The sequence below is a fragment of the Bufo gargarizans genome, chromosome 2 (genome assembly GCF_014858855.1).
Source record: "Bufo gargarizans isolate SCDJY-AF-19 chromosome 2, ASM1485885v1, whole genome shotgun sequence".
NCBI lineage: Eukaryota > Metazoa > Chordata > Amphibia > Anura > Bufonidae > Bufo > Bufo gargarizans.
In genome coordinates this window covers 289,627,969-289,647,032 of record NC_058081.1, presented here as the reverse complement: position 1 = coordinate 289,647,032, position 19,064 = coordinate 289,627,969, and the positions used below count along the sequence as shown (strand labels likewise).

The following is a 19,064-nucleotide window of genomic DNA, read 5'->3' as shown; positions in this document are numbered from 1 at the left end:
AAGAAACTGGATTAAATAGACCTCCTTGCATTTCATGGGGCTTTCCCACAAATATTCATTTAGCCTCTTAGATCAAGCAAAACATGGGAATCCATCAAAAAATGCTCTTAATTAAGATCCATTTAATACATTCAGTTCTGGTGGGAAGCGGTCTTCTCAGGAATTACTCCGCTTCCCATGTACAAGAAGATCCAGGCAGTAGAAATTAGCTACTGGCCATGAGTAACCACTGCCAATGTAGAAAATAAGGCCGATCAGCAGCACTCCAGGAGTCTACTCATGGGAAACTTTTTCAAGGTTGCATGCACCGTCAGGCTCCAGCTTGTAAAGCTCCAATATAGGCCTTTAGATGCGAAGAAAACGGTAGCACTTCTGCTGCGGGCTTCCGAAGAAAATCAACCTTGCTTTTGACATTTTCAAATTTCTTCTCTCAGTAGGAACATGTATTGTTCAAATATAACCCTTGGATGATTATTATTATTACTACAAAAAATTTCAATTTCTTGTACTTACTGAAAAACCTGCACAAATTCATAACAAAATCAGTCTCTAAAAGTTTCCCCCCTGTCAGAACTAGCCTGTGTCTGTCTCATCTGTCCATACAAATTAGATTACAGTCAGCCCCCCCCATACACATGCATGCTCAGCTGAGTGTGCATGTGTTTGCAATAGATACAGGGAAGTGAGCTAAAGCCAGACAACTCTGGAGTTGGCTTGTCAACCTTAAAGGGGTTGTAAATGTAACACCCCAGAGTGGCATTACCACTTCTGCACCCTGCTACGGTCTTTACTGGTTAACCTCATGTGTATTTATTTCAGGTCCAAACACTGTGCATTTCCTATTTTTTAACGGTTTTTGTTCATTTCTAATGTACCTGGTTTACCAGTAGGTGGCAACAAGCATGGCAGAGCTTCAGTTATAGAGAGAATGGAACCCTTCTTTCCATTCTAAGGCTAAATGCACACGGTCAGGATTGCGTGAGGATTTTCCACGCGGATTTGCGTTATGTAGATTGTATTCTATGAGAATTTAAAATTCTCATTGCAGATTTTTATCTGTGCGGATTTTGACCTGCGGTGCAAATTTTAAAATCTGCAGGATGTCAATTTATTTTATTTTTCCTGACCGGATTTTCTCCATTCACTTTAGTAAAAATCAGTTTGCAAATCCGCATAATTGAAGCGGATTGACCACATGGATTTGCCTGCAAACAACTACAGATTTCAGTGCGGATTCTCTGCACATGAATCCTGGACGTGTGCATGTACCCCAACTCTCCCTCTAAGGAGGGCAGGGGACTAGTTAGTTAGAGGTCAGTTTAGCTAACCCCCTGCTAGGGGGAAGGAAGCAAGGGCTGGGCACATCGCCGTTGGACGTGCCCCAGCTAAGCTCAACAACCCAGCTCGTGCACCTTCAGCTTTACTGGCTATAGCGGCCACAGCTTAAAGCCTCAGAAGCCAGGAGGAGTTTTCCCTGGACAAATCTAGAGACAGACCAGACTACAAAGTGAATTACAGCCTAAAGAAGAAGCAGAGTTCTATAGCCAGCCTGTCAGTACAGCAGAGCCAGGGAGCAACAGATGTAGCAGAGAGGAGTTTTCCTGCCACAGTTTTAATGCTAAAGCCTGCTGGAACAAAAAGTCTGTAAACCGTTTGGAGAAACGTTTATGCAAAGTAAAGCTGTTACTGAACTTCATCACAAGGTCTAGACTCAGGTTATTTCCTTTATCCCCCGCGATTCAACTACCCCTTATTTGCTGCTTCGGAAGACAACGCCTGGGGTCCAGCGTATCCAGGTAGGAGCACCGTGACAAAACAGTAAGGGACACTGTAGGCCACCCTATACCACTCATCCATTCCTACACCTGGGTACCACCACCAACACCATTTCTTAACCACTACACGACCGCCTAACGCAGGATTGCGTCCTGCGGGAGGTCTGTTCCTCGACGCGCCGGCGCGTCATCTCGCAAGAGGCAAGATTTCCTGTGAACGCGCGTTCACAGGATCGGAAGGTAAACAAGAGGATCTACAGCCTGCCAGCGGCGATCATTCGCTGGCAGGCTGTAGATGCGATTTTTTTAACCCTTGAAAAAGGTATATCAGACGGTGTTTTGCTAACAGCGTCTGATATACCTACCTGGTCCTCTGGTGGTCCCTTTTGCTTGGATCGACCACCAGAGGACACAGGCAGCTCTGTAATAAGTAGCACCAAGCACCACACTCCACCCCCTTTCCCCAGTCGCTTATTAACCCCTGATCACCCAGTCATTGATCACCCCCCTGTAAGGCTCCGTTCAGACGTCCGTATGTGTTTTACGGATCTGTAAAACACGGACACCGCAGATTTGCAAAACACAGACACCGGTAATGTGCTTTCCGCATTTTGCAGATCCGCACATTGCCGGAACTATATAGAAAATGCCTTTTCTTGTCCACAATTGCGGACAAGAATAGGACATGTTCTATTGGCTCTACAAAAAACGCAGTGTTCGCCTGATCAGGCCTGATCTTGTGCGCACACTTGCGTTCAGTCCGCCCCACCACAGTGACAGTTTTTTTTTTTCCTGTTTACTGCAAAAACACAGTAAAATCGCTGTGGCACTATAAAGATCACTTTTGAGGGGCATGGCGAGTTCATAGAAGTTTTTTTTTTTTGGCATAAGTTAGCAGAAATTGATTTTTATTTATTTAATTTTTTGGTTTGTTTTTTTCTTACAAAGTCTCATATTCCACTAACTTGTGACAAAAAATAAAATCTCACATGAACTCACCATACCCCTCACAGAATCCAAATGCGTAAACATTTTTAGACATTTATATTCCAGACTTCTTCTCACGCTTTAGGGCCCCTAAAATGCCACCAATACCCCACAAGTGACCCCATTTTGGAAAGAAGACACCCCAAGGTATTCCGTGAGGGGTATGGCGAGTTCATGTAAAATTTTATTTTTTGTCACAAGTTAGCGGAATATGAGACTTAAAAATATAAATAAATAAATAAAAATCAATCATTTCCGCAAACTTGTGACAAAAAATAAAAACTTCCATGAACTCACTATGCCCATCAGCGAATACCTTAGGGTGTCTACTTTCCGAAATGGGGTCATTTGTGGGGTGTTTCTACTGTCTGGGCATTGTAGAACCTCAGGAAACATGACAGGTGCTCAGAAAGTCAAAGCTGCTTCAAAATGCGGAAATTCACATTGGTTCACAAACCAATAAATATACACCTATTGCATTTTTCTTTATCAAAGACACTTAGAACAATAAATTGAGAAAAATGTATATAGAAATGTAGTTTTATTTGAAAAAATTTATAACGATAGTGAAAAATTTCATTTTTTTGCAAAAATTTCAGTCAATTTCGATTAATAAAAAAATAAATAAAATGTCAGCAGCAATGAAATACCACATTAGTGAGAAGAAAAGGAGGTAAAATTCATTTCGGTGGTAAGAATTGTAAAAAGTGGTCTGGTCATTAAGGGGGTTTAAGCTAGGGGAGCTGAGGTGGTTAAAGGCATTCTGTCCTGTTACTTCACTGGAACTGGCATCAAACATTTCTTAAAGGGACCCTTTGCCGCTGTCGGACGTCGCATTTGGCATCACGAACAGGATTCACGTGTGTTTCCTTGTGTCACAGAGCCTACAGAATTCACAGAAACCCCTTAAAAATTACTTTATTAAGTTTGCTGCGGAGCGGCAGTCGCAAAGTTGCGAGTGCCGGCGTCCGAAGGGTTAATCAGTCATCTTTAACTATGATGGCGCATCTTCTTGTACAATCAGAGCAAGAAAAACAGGGAACACCCCGATATAGAGCAGGAAGCTACAGCCCTGCCCACAGGGAACAACATCTTAGCACAAAGAAAGGAAGTGGGACTCCTCTCCTAAGGCCCCTCCTTCACCAAACCAAACTGGGGCGAAATGCTGTACGGCGATGATCTGCCGGAATTGCGCAATGCCATACAAGAAATAAAAGTGTCCCAGGTTGTGGAGCGAACCAAACCGGGGTCCGGAGCATTCCCCGTGCTGGCAGGCGCAGCGGAGGCGACTGGAGTTACCACTCCGCCGCCCAAGAAGAGTGGGACCTACGACAGCCTGAACCCAATGGTGCCTATAGGAGTCACGGCCTACGCATCCTCCGCCTGGAATTACCGCAAGGCCATAGAGGATTGGGTAGTCAATTTGCTAGACTGACCGCTGCACCACGACCCAGTGCTGGAGAGGAGGACCGGAACTGTGGTGTGGTTCTCTGTGGAACAAGGTACCGGTTTTATTCGAGATGATGTGACTGGCGAGGAGCTATTCGTCAACCGACGATCGGTTAAGCGCCCTTATTTACCTCAGGCCCGGAACAGTTTGTATAAGGGAGACCAAGTAGAGTATACCCTGATGAAGTCTCCAAAAGGCCCCTTTGCCACTGGGGTGAATCTGTTGGAAAAACCCTTGGTCCAGCACTTTCTTCACCTTCAGTCCGACAGTGGTAAACTACCAGTTACCTATGAAGATTGAGTCAGCCATGAGAAGAGCCTCCCCGGGAATTACCACCACCCAGAGAGGAAGACTACTTACCAGCACCCTCACAGCCGGAGGTACTGTATCCCTACTCCATGGCAGAAGTAGGCTATAAAAGGTTCTCAGTACCTTTGCTATTCTTCTACCCATGTGGATTACAAATAATGACATTATTTCCCATGGTAAGAGAATATATAAGTAAATAGTGGCCCTCCCGTTTAGTCTCTGGATATAGGTGCACCGTTTTAGAACGCCCCTTCGTTCATAAAAGGAAGGTATCAATTATCAAATGTTTAAACAGGCACTCAATCACCGGGAACTGTACCAAAAATAATTTACTGCACCCAACTTCATACGGCGTAACAATCATATAAAAACATCCCGAAAAAAGTAGAATTAAATCAAATAAAAAAAAAAATTCAAAACAAAAGTAGTGTTGCGTTTTCCTGTCCAATCCTATAGCAACACTGGGATTTATATAAATGAGGAGGGCAGGAACCCACAACATCAAACAAGCATCCTAGTATTGCATGAAGGTAATATTTGCAATCTTGTTGACCGGCCAACCTATATACCAAGAACATTAATACATATGAAAATGATATGTCTTCCCATCCGCCGCAATGTGAAACACCTAAATTATAGATGTAATTTAAAAATTGGGAGGAAAGGTGACATACCAGGCTCTCCATAGGGTAAGCTAGTCGGCAGCTAGTGACGTCACCAGCACTAATGAGCAAGTGTCTGTAATACGGCTAGGGCAGCGCTAAAGCCGCCCAACAGTGCTGGTGAGGTCACCGAATACACTGCTGGGCAGAAGCCTCTGCCAAGCAGTGTGAAAATATAATCAAAAAAGCCCTTGCCCTGCGCGATACAGAGCAGGGCAAGGAGAGCATCATATCACAGGGCCTGTCTGGGTAAAAATGGGGGTATGTCCGGGCAGCAGTGATGTCACATCAACCACTGCAGCCAATCACTGGCCTTATTTAGTGCTCTGCAGAGGCCAGTGATTGGCTCCAGCAGTCACACGTTGCCTACATGATGTGACTGCAGCAGCCAATTAAACAGCCAAGGAGGGAGAACTGGAGCAGCATCGTGGAATTTGTCAGGTAAGTAACAATCAAACAGTTGTGTTCAAAATAATAGCAGTCAGACATCACTAACCTGATCAATCACTGTTTTTGGTAGAAATGATATTTCTACATGCCAAATAATTTACTAGCAGGTGTAGTAGAGTAATAGAAATCCAACAGATCCAACAGTCAGACATGCATGTTGCCGATTCTGTGTAATTGAATCACTAATTGAAAGGGGCATGTACAAAATAATAGCAGTGTGGAGTTCAATGAGTGAGATCATTCATTCTTTGAAAAACAGGTGGCATTGCCCTTATTTAAGGAAGGAAGGAAGGCAGGCATCAAATGTTGTACATGCTGGTTACAGTGCATTTCTCTCTGAAATTCTGAGGAAAATGGGTTGTTCCAGACATTGTTCAGAAGAACAGCGTACCTTGATTAAAAAGTTGATTTGAGAGGGGAAACCATATAAAGAAGTGCAGAAAATGATAGGTTCAGCTAAAATGATCGCAAATGCTTTAACCCCTTAAGGACACATGACGTATCGGTACGGCATGTTTCCCGAGTCCTTAAGGACACATGACGTACCGGTACGTCATGTGTTGTTCCGATCACTGCCGTGCGGCCGGCTGTGATCGGAACAAGGTGCCTGCTCAAATCATTGAGCAGGCACCTCGGCTAAATGCGCGGGGGGGTCCCGTGACCCCCCCATGTCCGCGATCGCAACAAACCGCAGGTCAATTCAGACCTGCGGTTTGTTGCGCTTTCTGCAGTTTCTGATCGCTGCGGTCCCTGACCGCGGCGATCAGAAACTTTAGTGTGGCGAAAATATATATTTATCACCCCCCCTGCACCTCTGAATGATTTTAGCCCGGTGGGAGGTGCAGGGGGGGTGTTGCGGGCGGTGGGGGCGGTGCGGGAGGCGGGCGGTGCGGCAGGCGGGATCGCGATCCCCCGCCCGCCTCCTATTGCGTAATCGTTGGTGTACAGTGGGTATACCAGGGTGCCAGCACATTGCTGGCACCCTGGTATAAACGGCTGACATCGGTGATGCGATGTCAGCCGTTTAACCCTTTCCATACAGCGGTCCGTACGGACCGCTGTATGGAAAAAGTTAACAGTAAGAGGGAGCTCCCTCCCTCTCCGATCGGGGGGCTGCAGTGCCTTTGCAGCCCCCGATGGAGAGGGAGAGAGCCCCCAGACAGCCCCCCCAGAGCCCCGTCCTTACCCTTCCCCGTCTGCGCAGTTCTGACCATAACTGAGCAGACGGGGAAGGTTCCCATGGCAACAGGACGCCTCTCAGGCGTCCTGCTGTCCATGGTGCTGAACAGATCTGTGCTGAAAGCATAGATCTGTTCAGTGTAAGTAAAATATAGTACAGTGCAATATATATTGTACTGTACTGTATTATACAGACATCAGACCCACTGGATCTTCAAGAACCAAGTGGGTCTGGGTCAAAAAAAAAGTGAAAAAAAGGTAAAAATCAAAAAACACATTTATCACTGATTAAAAATTAAAAAAATAAAATTCCCTACACATGTTTGGTATCGCCGCGTCCGTAACGACCTGATCTATAAAACGGTCATGTTACTTTACCCGAACGGTGAACGCCATAAAAATAAAAAATAAAAAACTATGATGAAATTGAAATTTTGTCCACCTTACTTCCCAAAAAAAGGTAATAAAAGTGATCAAAAAAGTCGCATGTACGCCAAAATTGTAACAATCAAACCGTCATCTCATCCCGCAAAAAATGAGACCCTACTTAAGATAATCGCCCAAAAACTGAAAAAACTATGGCTCTTAGACTATGGAAACACTAAAACATCATTTTTTTTGTTTCAAAAATGAAATCATTGTGTAAAACTTACATAAATAAAAAAAAGTATACATATTAGGTATCGCCGCGTCCGTATCGACCGGCTCTATAAAAATATCACATGACCTAACCCCTCAGGTGACCACCGTAAAAAAATAAAAATAAAAACGGTGTAAAAAAAGCCATTTTTTGTCATCTTACGTCACAAAAAGTGTAATAGCAAGCGATCAAAAAGTCATATGCACACCAAAATAGTGCCAATCAAACCGTCATCTCATCCCGCAAAAAATGAGACCCTACTTAAGATAATCACCCAAAAACTGAAAAAACAATGGCTCTTAGACTATGGAGACACTAAAACATTTTTTTTGTTTTAAAAATGAAATCATTGTGTAAAACGTACATAAATAAAAAAAATTGTATACATATTAGGTATCGCCGCGTCCGTGACAACCTGCTCTATAAAATTACCACATGATCTAACCTGTCAGATGAATGTTGTAAATAAAAAAATAAAAAACGCTGCCAAAAAAGCTATTTCTTGTTACCTTGCCGCACAAAAAGTGTAATATAGAGCAACCAAAAATCATATGTACCCTAAACTAGTACCAACAAAACTGCCACCCTATCCCGTAGTTTCTAAAATGGGGTCACTTTTTTGGAGTTTCTACTCTAGGGGTGCATCAGGGGGGCTTCAAATGGGACATGGTGTAAAAAAAAACAGTCCAGCAAAACCTGCCTTCCAAAAACCGTATGGCATTCCTTTCCTTCTGCGCCCTGCCGTGTGCCCGTACAGCGGTTTACGACCACATATGGGGTGTTTCTGTAAACTACAGAATCAGGGCCATAAATAATGAGTTTTGTTTGGCTGTTAACCCTTGCTTTGTAACTGGAAAAAAAAAATTAAAATGGAAAATCTGCCAAAAAAGTGAAATTTTGAAATTGTATCTCTATTTTCCATTAAATCTTGTGCAACACCTAAAGGGTTAACAAAGTTTGTAAAATCCGTTTTGAATACCTTGAGGGGTGTAGTTTCTTAGATGGGGTCACTTTTATGGAGTTTATAATCTGGGGGTGCATCAGGGGGGCTTCAAATGGGACTTGGTGTCAAAAAACCGGTCCATAAAAATCAGCCCTCCAAAAACCAAACGGCGCACCTTTCCCTCTACGCCCCGCTGTGTGGCCGTACAGTAGTTTACGGCCACATATGGGGTGTTTCTGTAAACAGCAGAGTCAGGGCAATAAAGATACAGTCTTGTTTGGCTGTTAACCCTTGCTTTGTTAGTGGAAAAAATGGGTTAAAATGGAAAATTAGGCAAAAAAATGAAATTCTCAAATTTCATCGCCATTTGCCAATAACTCTTGTGCAACACCTAAAGGGTTAACGACGTATGTAAAATCAGTTTTGAATACCTTGAGGGGTGTAGTTTCTTAGATGGGGTCACTTTTAGGGAGTTTCTCCTCTAGGGGTGCATCAGGGGGCTTCAAATGGGACATGGTGTAAATAAACCAGTCCATAAAAATCAGCCTTCCAAAAACCAAACGGCGCACCTTTCACTCTACGCCCCGCTGTGTGGCCGTACAGTAGTTTACGGCCACATATTGGGTGTTTCTGTAAACGGCAGAGTCAGGGCAATAAAGATACCGTCTTGTTTGGCTGTTAACCCTTGCTTTGTTAGTGGAAAAAATGGGTTAAAATGAAAAATTAGACAAAAAAATTAAATTCTCAAATTTCCTCCCCATTTGCCAATAACTCTTGTGCAACACCTAAAGGGTTAACAACGTATTCAAAATCAGTTTTGAATACCTTGAGGGGTGTAGTTTCTTAGATGGGGTCATTTTTGGGTGGTTTCTATTATGTAAGCCTCGCAAAGTGACTTGAGACCTGAACTGGTCCCTAAAAATTGAGTTTTTGTAAATTTCTGAAAAATTTCAAGATTTGCTTCTAAACTTCTAAGCCTTATAACATCCCCAAAAAATAAAATATCATTCCCAAAATAATTCAAACATGAAGTAGACATATGGGGAATGTAAAGTCATCCAAATTTTTGGGGGTATTACTATGTATTACAGAAGTAGAGAAACTGGAACTTTGAAATTTGCAAATTTTTCCAAATTTTTGTTAAATTTGGTATTTTTGGTGCAAAAAAAATAATTTTTTTGACTTCATTTTACCAGTGTCATGAAGTACAATATGTGACGAAAAAACAATCTCAGAATGGCCTGGATAAGTCAAAGCGTTTTAAAGTTATCAGCACTTAAAGTGACTCTGGTCAGATTTGCAAAAAATGGCCTGGTCCTTAAGGTGAAATAGGGCTGTGTCCTTAAGGGGTTAAAATGGCAACTAAAACCTGAAAGATGTGGAAGAAAGCGAAAAACTACCATTCAAATGGATAGAAGAATAGCCACAATGGCAAGGACTCAGCCAACAATCAGCTCCAGGAAGATCAAAGAAGGTCTAAAGTTACCTGTGAGTACTGTTACAATTAGAAGGCGCCTAAGTGAAGCCAAGCTATCTGCAAGTACCCCCCCCCCCCCCCCCCCCCCCCGCAAAGTCCCACTGTGAAGAGGTTACAATTTGCCAAAGAGCACATTGACTGGCCTAAAGAGACATTTTGTGGACTGATGAAAGCAAGATTGTTCTTTTTGGGTCTAGTGGCCGGAGACAGTTTGTCAGGTGACCCCCAAACACTGAATTCAAGCCACAGTGCACTGTGAAGACAGTGAAGCATGGTGGCGCAAGCATCATGATATGGGGATGTTTCTCATACTAAGGTGTTGGGCCTATTTATTGCATACCAGGGATCATGGATCAGTTTGAATACATCAGAATACTTGAAGAGGTCATGCTGCCTTATGCTGAAGAGGAAATGCCCTTGAAATGGGTGTTCCAACAAGACAACGACCCCAAACACACCAGTAAACGTGCAACATCTTGGTTCCAGACCAACAAGATTGACGTTATGGAGTGGCAGCCCAATCTCCGGATCTTAATCCAATAGAAAACTTGTGGGCGACATAAAAAAAATAAAAAAAATAATGCAGTTTCTGAGGCAAAACCAAGAAACAGAAGAACTGTGGAATGTAGTCCAATCATCCTGGGCTGGAATACCTGGGCCAGTAGTTGGTTGACTCCATGCAACACAGATGTACAGCAGTTCTCAAACAGTGAAGTGATTCAAAGGAAAGCAAAATCTTCAAACATTTTTTTAGTTTATATAGCGAATGTTTGAGTTTGTAAAGAATATTACAAACACTGCTATTTTTTAAACAGTCTAATATTCACTTTTCTTCAATTTTTTTTTAGAGGAACAACACAAATTTTATATATTTTTCATGTTTTGATTTGGAATAGAATGTGTAGTGTTCCCAATGCATTTGGGTGTATGGAAATAAAAGCTATTAAAAGGATTTTGAGCTTCACTCACATTTTTTTTTTTTTTTAAACACAACTGTATGAGGTTTAGTTACCTCCTGAAACTGTAACAAATAACCTGACCCAGGAGAGAGTCAAAAGAGCCACCCCAGGAATGCACATCCGACAATGAATCAATATTAAAAATGTATGTAAAGTTTATTAGACACACAAACAGACACACATTAAAAATTGTATACAATAAAATACAAAGTGCGGTATGCAATAGAATATATGTAACCGACACAACCCGGTCCACTGAATTGCCACAAATAGGCACATGTGCTATAAACCAGCATATAAAGGAATTCAATAAATAACAAAGCAAATGTCAGGTAAGGTAAGACCACTAAGAATAAAGACTGACCATGATGAGGTCAAATATCACAAGCCAAACCTACATAACCAGCTAGTGCAGTCGGCGTTTCTCTTGTTTCCAGGTCCACTGCACTAGCTGGTTATGTAGGTTTGGCTTGTGATATTTGACCTCATCATGGTCAGTCTTTATTCTTAGTGGTCTTACCTTACCTGACATTTGCTTTGTTATTTATTGAATTCCTTTATATGCTGGTTTATAGCACATGTGCCTATTTGTGGCAATTCAGTGGACCGGGTTGTGTCGGTTACATATATTCTATTGCATACCGCACTTTGTATTTTATTGTATACAATTTTTAATGTGTGTCTGTTTGTGTGTCTAATAAACTTTACATACATTTTTAATATTGATTCATTGTCGGATGTGCATTCCTGGGGTGGCTCTTTTGACTCTCTCCTGGGTCAGGTTATTTGTTATATGCTCTTTCGCCACCCTTTGCACTCCTTGGATTATTTGGTGTGCCCCCTGTCTCTTTTAATATTACCTCCTGAAACTGGACAACCCCTTTAAATCTAACATGTATGGCCAGGTTTACCTCTGCTATAATATTCAAAAGCCATTAACTCACTTGTAAACTTGCTTGTGAACGTACAAGTATTGTATTCACTAACTTGACGTGTTATGCAGCAAACAAGACTGTTATATAAATGTTCATAACACTGTATAAAGCGACCTTATAGTAAAAAATATAGCTACAGTGTAATTATACTGGTCAGCTATATCAGCCATATAAAAAACATTGTGTAAACAAAAATGTTTTCCATATCTACTCCACGATGCTGGGAAAGGATGTGAAAATCAGAACCTCCTTGCTCACTCTCTCCGATAAATTGTGAAACTGTATGACTCGCCCAGAATTTAATGGAAAAAAACATGACTCTGCTTTGGACACAGTGAAATGAAAATCATGTTGCCTCGCATTTGACTGTTCTATTAGAAGGGAAAACAAATGCTCTTCTGGCTCTAGATCTCCAACTACACATGCATTTATTAAGCACAATTGTTCTGGTCTGAAAAATAAAGTGCCCTGAAAAGAAGAGGGAAGGTCCTACTAACATCTGCTGCTGCAGGAAATATCCCACTAGTAGGATGTGTGTGTCTGCTAATTCCATTACAGAGGGATACTGGCAAGCCTCAGGAAATCAGAGTCAGTATAACACTGTACTTGAGTATGTTACTTTCATTTGGAAAGGAAACTGGAAACAAAGGTTTCAGAGATCAGGACTTTTACACATATTTAGGTGGGTGGAGGTTTTAGTTAAAATTTGTAGACCTAATAGCATTCTATGTGTTTATTTTATGCCATGACTTTTCAAAACCACGAATGGATTAAAAAAACAAAATGACAAAGTATTTCCCAAGGGTGGGTTCACGTCAGCGTTAGGGATTCCATTATGGCTTTCCGTTCCAACGGAAAATAACGGAATGCCCAGACAGAATGCAAAATGGAAGCCTTTAAAAGGCATTCCGTTTGCTTTCCGTCCTAATAAAAAATCTATGGGAAAGCATAACTGATCTGTCTGGGTCCCATTATGCAAGACGGAAAACAAAGTCCTACTTTGTTTTCCGTCTTGCATAACGGGACCCAGACAGATCGGTTTTGTTTTCCCCAGACTTCTATTAGGACGGAGAGCAAACAGAATGCCTTTTAAAGGCTTCCATTTTGCCTTCCGTCATAATACAAGTCTATGGGCAGAAGAACAGATCAGTCCTTTCGTCTTATGGATTCCGTTATAACCATGTTATAACAGAAAGCCATAACGGAATCCCTAACGCTAGTGTGAACCCACCCTTAAAAGGGGTTGTCCACAGTTTAGTTTTTTTTCCGCCCTCCACCCAGTGAGACTTGTCAAGAGAACTATACTTACCTGCTTCCCACAACTTAGTTCTGGCTTTGCGGGTCTCTGGTTGTCTTCATTGTACTTCGAGTCTCTGTATTTAAATTTCTTGCACAGACGTGGTCACATGAGTCGCTGCAGTCAACGACTGGCCTCAGTGGTGACATGTCCCCAAGCGGCATGTCACCATTGAGGCCTGTCAATGGCTGCTGTTGGGTTCCTTTTAAGATGGCCTCCACCCTCTCAGACCATCACATACCCCTCTTCTAATGTTCTCAGATGGACTTAGCACCAATATCAACCTAGGATCCAGCATTACTGACACTGGGCAGCTACCTACCTACAATATCTAAAGTGAAACAATTACCTACTGGAAAAAAATGAACAAAAGCTCAACATACTGTAAATCGATTTTGAACCATATAGAAGCCCCTTTTTTGCATACAGAACACAATATTCTCTGTACAAAGTTAGTAAAATGTACATAGAGACCCACCAACAGGTATCATTAAATAAATACCGTATTTTTCGCCCCATAAGACGCACCCCCCCCCCCAAAAGTGGGGGAAAATGCCCCTGCGTCTTATGGGGTGAATGCTGCCATTTTATGATTTTGATGTATCAGCTGGAGGTGGAGGGAGGAGGGGCCGGTGTCATGCAAATGCAGTTGGGCGGTGCGGTCACTGTACTCCGCCCCCGCCGCTCACTCACTGCTTTATTGCTTAAACATTTTATAATAGCTTTAAAGGACGTTCCGATCCCCAGCCCCATCTGTACTACCGTACTTACTATATGTCCTATAGCAGACAGAGCAGGCAGGGCAGCCGGAACTCACTGATGTCAAGTGATGTGCCTGTGCCTGCGCCCACCCTGCTCTGCCTGCTACAGGACATTTAGTAAGTACGGTAGTACAGATGGAGCTGGGGATCGGAACGTCAATTAAACCCATTATTATAAAATGTTTAGGCATTAAGGAGGTGAGTGAGCGGCGGGGCCGGAGTACAGTGACTGCACTGGCCCCACCGCATTTGCATGACACCGGCCCCTCCTCCCTCCCACAGGTTTAGCTATGGTACATAGGGCACTATGGGGTGGGGCATATGTGGATGGCACTGTTATGGGGTGGGGGATCTGTGGGTGACACATATATAGCAATGCCATCCACAAATCCCCCCCATAACAGTGCGTCATCCACAGATCCCCTCCATAATAGTGTCATGCATAGACCACCATTAGTACAAAACCCACCAAAAGCACACCTTTTGGTTAAAAAATTTTTTTTCTTATTTTCCTCCTCAAAACCCTAGGTGCGTCTTATAGGGCGAAAAATACGGTAATTCATACTTGCAGTATTTTATGCTGGAATCCAGACATACAGTACCTAAAAGATCTGATGATATACCAGTTCAAGTGGATGTATCGGATATGGATTTTGTATATTTTAGAAGTCTAATAACTAGACAGTCTGCGTTTTTATCAAAATGACCTTTACAAAGGTTGTGACCAGGATATACGTCTCACAAACCATCTCCGTCTAGAATTTAAAACAGATAACATACCATCTGCTTTAAGAGAAGGTTCTTCTTCGTGTTTCTTGTCTGATCCTTCAAAGTCTCATCTTCATACACCAAAATATAGTCGATTCGCCTTTGATCATCGTTGAAGTATAATGATTCAGAGTTTTGATTAAACTCTACCTGGAATTGGTAAAAACAAAAACACGTGAACTATGGAACTCAAATACACTAAGTAACTGCAAGATCTCCAAGAACGTTCTGGATTTCTCGCCATTTTCCATATGAGTTGCTACTAACAGCCACACCAATGACAAAAACAGGAACTCAACACAAGGTTGGGAAAGTGATCACTTCCTGACCTCTGCAATGTAAAAATAAACTCTGCATTATTTATATTCATCTGGTAAAATCTAGAAGTATAGTAATTACATTTGTATAGCTTCAAATATTTCTAGTATGCAAATCAACTTAAACTCAATAACTAAAATAATTTGACTGCATCAGATTTTACTTTGCAGTGATAAAATATGCCGGATGGTTCATTTTAGATAAAGAAAGAACAAAACTAAGGATACTTTCACACTAGTGTTATTCTTGTCCTGCACCGAGTTCCGTCCTAGGGGCTCATACCGGAAAATAACTGATCAGTTTTATCCCCATGCATTCTGAATGGAGAGCAGTCCGTTCAGCATGCATCAGGATGTCTTCAGTTCAGTCTTTTAGACTTTTCAGGACGGAGATAATATTGCAGCATGCAGATCCGGCAATTCAAAAATTGATCCTGATCCATATCACAAATGCCATTAGTTCGCATGCGTTTTGACAGATCCGGCAGGCAGTTCCGGCGACCTGCCGGAATTCTCTGCCGCAAGTGTGAAAGTACCCTAAAATAGTACAGCAGTTACAGACAGAAAATCTTACACTCTGGAAAGTGGTTAGCTATTGTACAACATCTGTGTGTGGGGGAGTTGGGAGGAATAGCTGTTGACTTAATATTTGTTTGACCGCCAGCTATTGAAGGTATGCAAGCACCTTAAGGGTTACGAGGAAGTCTGCATAACACAGTAAAGAGTAAAATGTACTGCGTTAGCCAGCTAAAAAAGGTGTCACTGCTCGTTCAGTGAAACAAAATAAGTCTTGCATATATACCTTTTAATGGTGAGCAAACATAAACAGCAACCTGTGAGGGATATCACCCCTCGTGCCCACTTGGGCCTAGGGGCAGGGGTAGCAGATGCAGTGTGCGTCTTACCCCCTCTCCAGCCGACAGGTTTCCGGGCCTCTGCAGTACTGTTGTTGGTGTATTCATCGGCCAGGGCTGCTGTTGCGGAGGCCCACTTGGACTTCCGTTTAACCACTTCAACCCCGCTAGCTGAAACACCCTTAATGACCAGGCCACTTTTTACACTTCTGCACTACACTACTTTCACCGTTTATTACTCGGTCATGCAACTTACCACCCAAATGAATTTTACCTCCTTTTCTTCTCACTAAGGCTACTTTCACACTAGCGTTCGATCGGATCCGTTCTGAACGGATCCGATCATAATAATGCAGACGGAGGCTCCGTTCAGAACGGATCCGTCTGCATTATTTTTAGCATATAAAAGCTAAGTGTGAAAATAGCCTCGGACAGATCCGTCCAGACTTTCAATGTAAAGTCAATGGGGGACGGATCCACTTGAAGATTGAGCCATATTGTGGCATCTTCAAACGGATCCGTCCCCATTGACTTACATTGAAAGTCTGGACGGATCCGCACGCCTCCGCACGGCCAGGCGGACACCCGAACGCTGCAAGCAGCGTTCAGCTGTCCGCCTGTCCGTGCGGAGGCGAGCGGAGCGGAGGCTGAACGCCGCCAGACTGATGCAGTCTGAGCGGATCCACATCCATTCAGACTGCATCAGGGCTGGACGGAAGCGTTCGGGTCCGCTCGTGAGCCCCTTCAAACGGAGCTCACGAGCGGACCGACGAACGCTAGTGTGAAAGGAGCCTAATAGAGCTTTCATTTGGTGGTATTTCATTGCTGCTGACATTTTTACTTTTTTTGTTATTAATCGAAATTTTACGATTTTTTTGCAAAAAAAAAAAAAAAATGACATTTTTCACTTTCAGTTGTAAAATTTTGCAAAAAAAATGACATCCATATATACATTTTTTGCTAAATTTATTGTTCTACATGTCTTTGATAAAAAAAAAAATATGTTTGGGTCAAAAAAAATGGTTTGGGTAAAAGTTATAGCGTTTACAAACTATGGTACAAAAATGTGAATTTCCGCTTTTTGAAGCAGCTCTGACTTTCTGAGCACCTGTCATGTTTCCTGAGGTTCTACAATGCCCAGACAGTACAAACACCCCACAAATGACCCCATTTCGGAAAGTAGACACCCTAAGGTATTCACTGATGGGCATAGTGAGTTCATAGAACTTTTTATTTTTTTGTCACAAGTTAGCGGAAAATGATGATTTTTTTTTTTCTTTTTTCTTACAAAGTCTCATATTCCACTAACTTGTGACAAAAAATAAAAACTTCCATGAACTCACTATGCCCATCACAAAATACCTTGGCAAGCATTTCCAAAATGGGGTTACTTGTGGGGTAGTTATACTGCCCTGGCATTCTAGGGGCCCAGATGCGTGAGAAGAAGTTTGCAATCAAAATCTGTAAAAAATGACCAGTGAAATCCGAAAGGTGCACTTTGGAATGTGTGCCCCTTTGCCCACCTAGGCTGCAAAAAAGTGTCACACATCTGGTATCGCCGTCCTCAGGAGAAGTTGGGGAATGTGTTTTGGGGTGTGATTTTACATATACCCATGCTGGGTGAGAGAAATATCTTGGCAAAAGACAAGTACGGCGATACCACATGTGTGACACTTTTTTGCAGCCTAGATGCGCAAAGGGGCCCAAATTCCTTTTAGGAGGGCATTTTTAGATAGACATTTGGATCCCAGACTTCTTCTCACGCTTTAGGGCCCCTAAAAAGCCAGGGCAGTATAAATACCCCACATGTGACCCCATTTTGGAAAGAAGATACCCCAAGGTATTCAATGAGGGGCATGGCGAGTTCATTGAATTTTTTTTTTGGGGCACAAGTTAGCGGAAATTGATTTTTTTTTTCTCACAAAGTCTCCCTTTCCGCTAACTTGGGACAAAAATTTAAATCTTTCATGGACTCAATATGCCCCTCACGGAATACCTTGGGGTGTCTTCTCTCCGAAATGGGGTCACATGTGGGGTATTTATACTGCCCTGGCATTTTAGGGGCCCTAAAGCGTGAGAAGTCTGGAATATAAATGTCTAAAAATGTTTACGCATTTGGATTCCGTGAGGGGTATGGTGAGTTCATGTGAGATTTTATTTTTTGACACAAGTTATATTCCACTAAGACTTTGTAAGAAAAAAAAAAAAAAAAAAAAAAACAACAACAACAATTTCCGCTAACTTGGGCCAAAAAAAATGTCTGCATGGAGCCTTACAGGGGGGTGATCACCCATATAGACTCCCTGATCACCCCCCTGTCATTGATCACCCCCCTGTAAGGCTCCATTCAGACGTCCGTATGATTTTTACGGATACATGGATCGGATCCGCAAAACACATACGGACGTCTGAATGGAGGCTTACAGGGGGGGTGATCAATGACAGGGGGGTGATCAGGGAGTCTATATGAGGTGATCACCCCCCTGTAAGGCTCCATTCAGACGTCCGTATGTGTTTTGCGGATACGATCCATGTACCTGTGGATCCGTAAAAATCATACGGACGTCTGAATGGAGCCTTACAGGGGGGTGATCAATGACAGGGGGGTGATCAGGGAGTCTATATGGGGTGATCAGTGGTTCATAAAGGGTTAATAAGTGACAGGGGGGGGGTGTAGTGTAGTGTAGTGGTGTTTGGTGCTACTTTACTGAGCTGCCTGTGTCCTCTGGTGGTCGATCCAAACAAAAGAGACCACCAGAGGACCAGGTAGCAGGTATATTAGACGCTGTTATCAAAACAGCGTCTAATATACCTGTTAGGGGTTAAAAAAAAAAAAAAAATCACATCTCCAGCCTGCCAGCGAGCGATCGCCGCTGGCAGGCTGGAGATCCACTCGCTTACCTTCCGTTCCTGTGAGCGTGCGCGCTTGTGTGCGCGCGTTCACAGGAAATCTCTGCTATCGCGAGATGACGCACGGATGCGTCCAGGAGGAGTAAATCAACCACCTTCCGGACGCATCCGTGCGTTAGGCGGTCCGGAGGTGGTTAAAGGAGGTACTGCTTTAGGTCCTCCAGGCAATTCCACAAGAACTGCTCTGTGGCGATGAGCTCCTTCAACTGCTGGACAGTGGTGAGCTCCAATCCTGTGGTCTATTGGTCGACTGCTCTCGGCAAGGCCCGCATGTGATCGGCCCAGCTCGAGGTAGAACCCCTCTGCAAACTACAGAGTTTTTTTGTCGGTATGTCTCAGGGGTCAGGTTGTACTGCCTTACTAGAGCCTGCTTGATGTCCTCATAACTCAG

The 19,064-nt window shown here is 42.9% G+C and overlaps 1 protein-coding gene across 2 annotated transcripts in view; it reads right to left on the bottom strand.

The window, feature by feature from the left end:
* Positions 1 to 19,064, bottom strand: part of ANO6 (anoctamin 6) — a 118,776-nt gene that overhangs the window by 74,142 nt on the left and 25,570 nt on the right. For both annotated transcript variants that reach the window (XM_044280377.1, XM_044280376.1), the window contains exon 3: positions 14,605 to 14,742. In XM_044280377.1, coding sequence (XP_044136312.1) covers positions 14,605 to 14,742 — 138 coding nt within the window. The remainder of the gene's footprint in view (positions 1 to 14,604; positions 14,743 to 19,064) is intronic.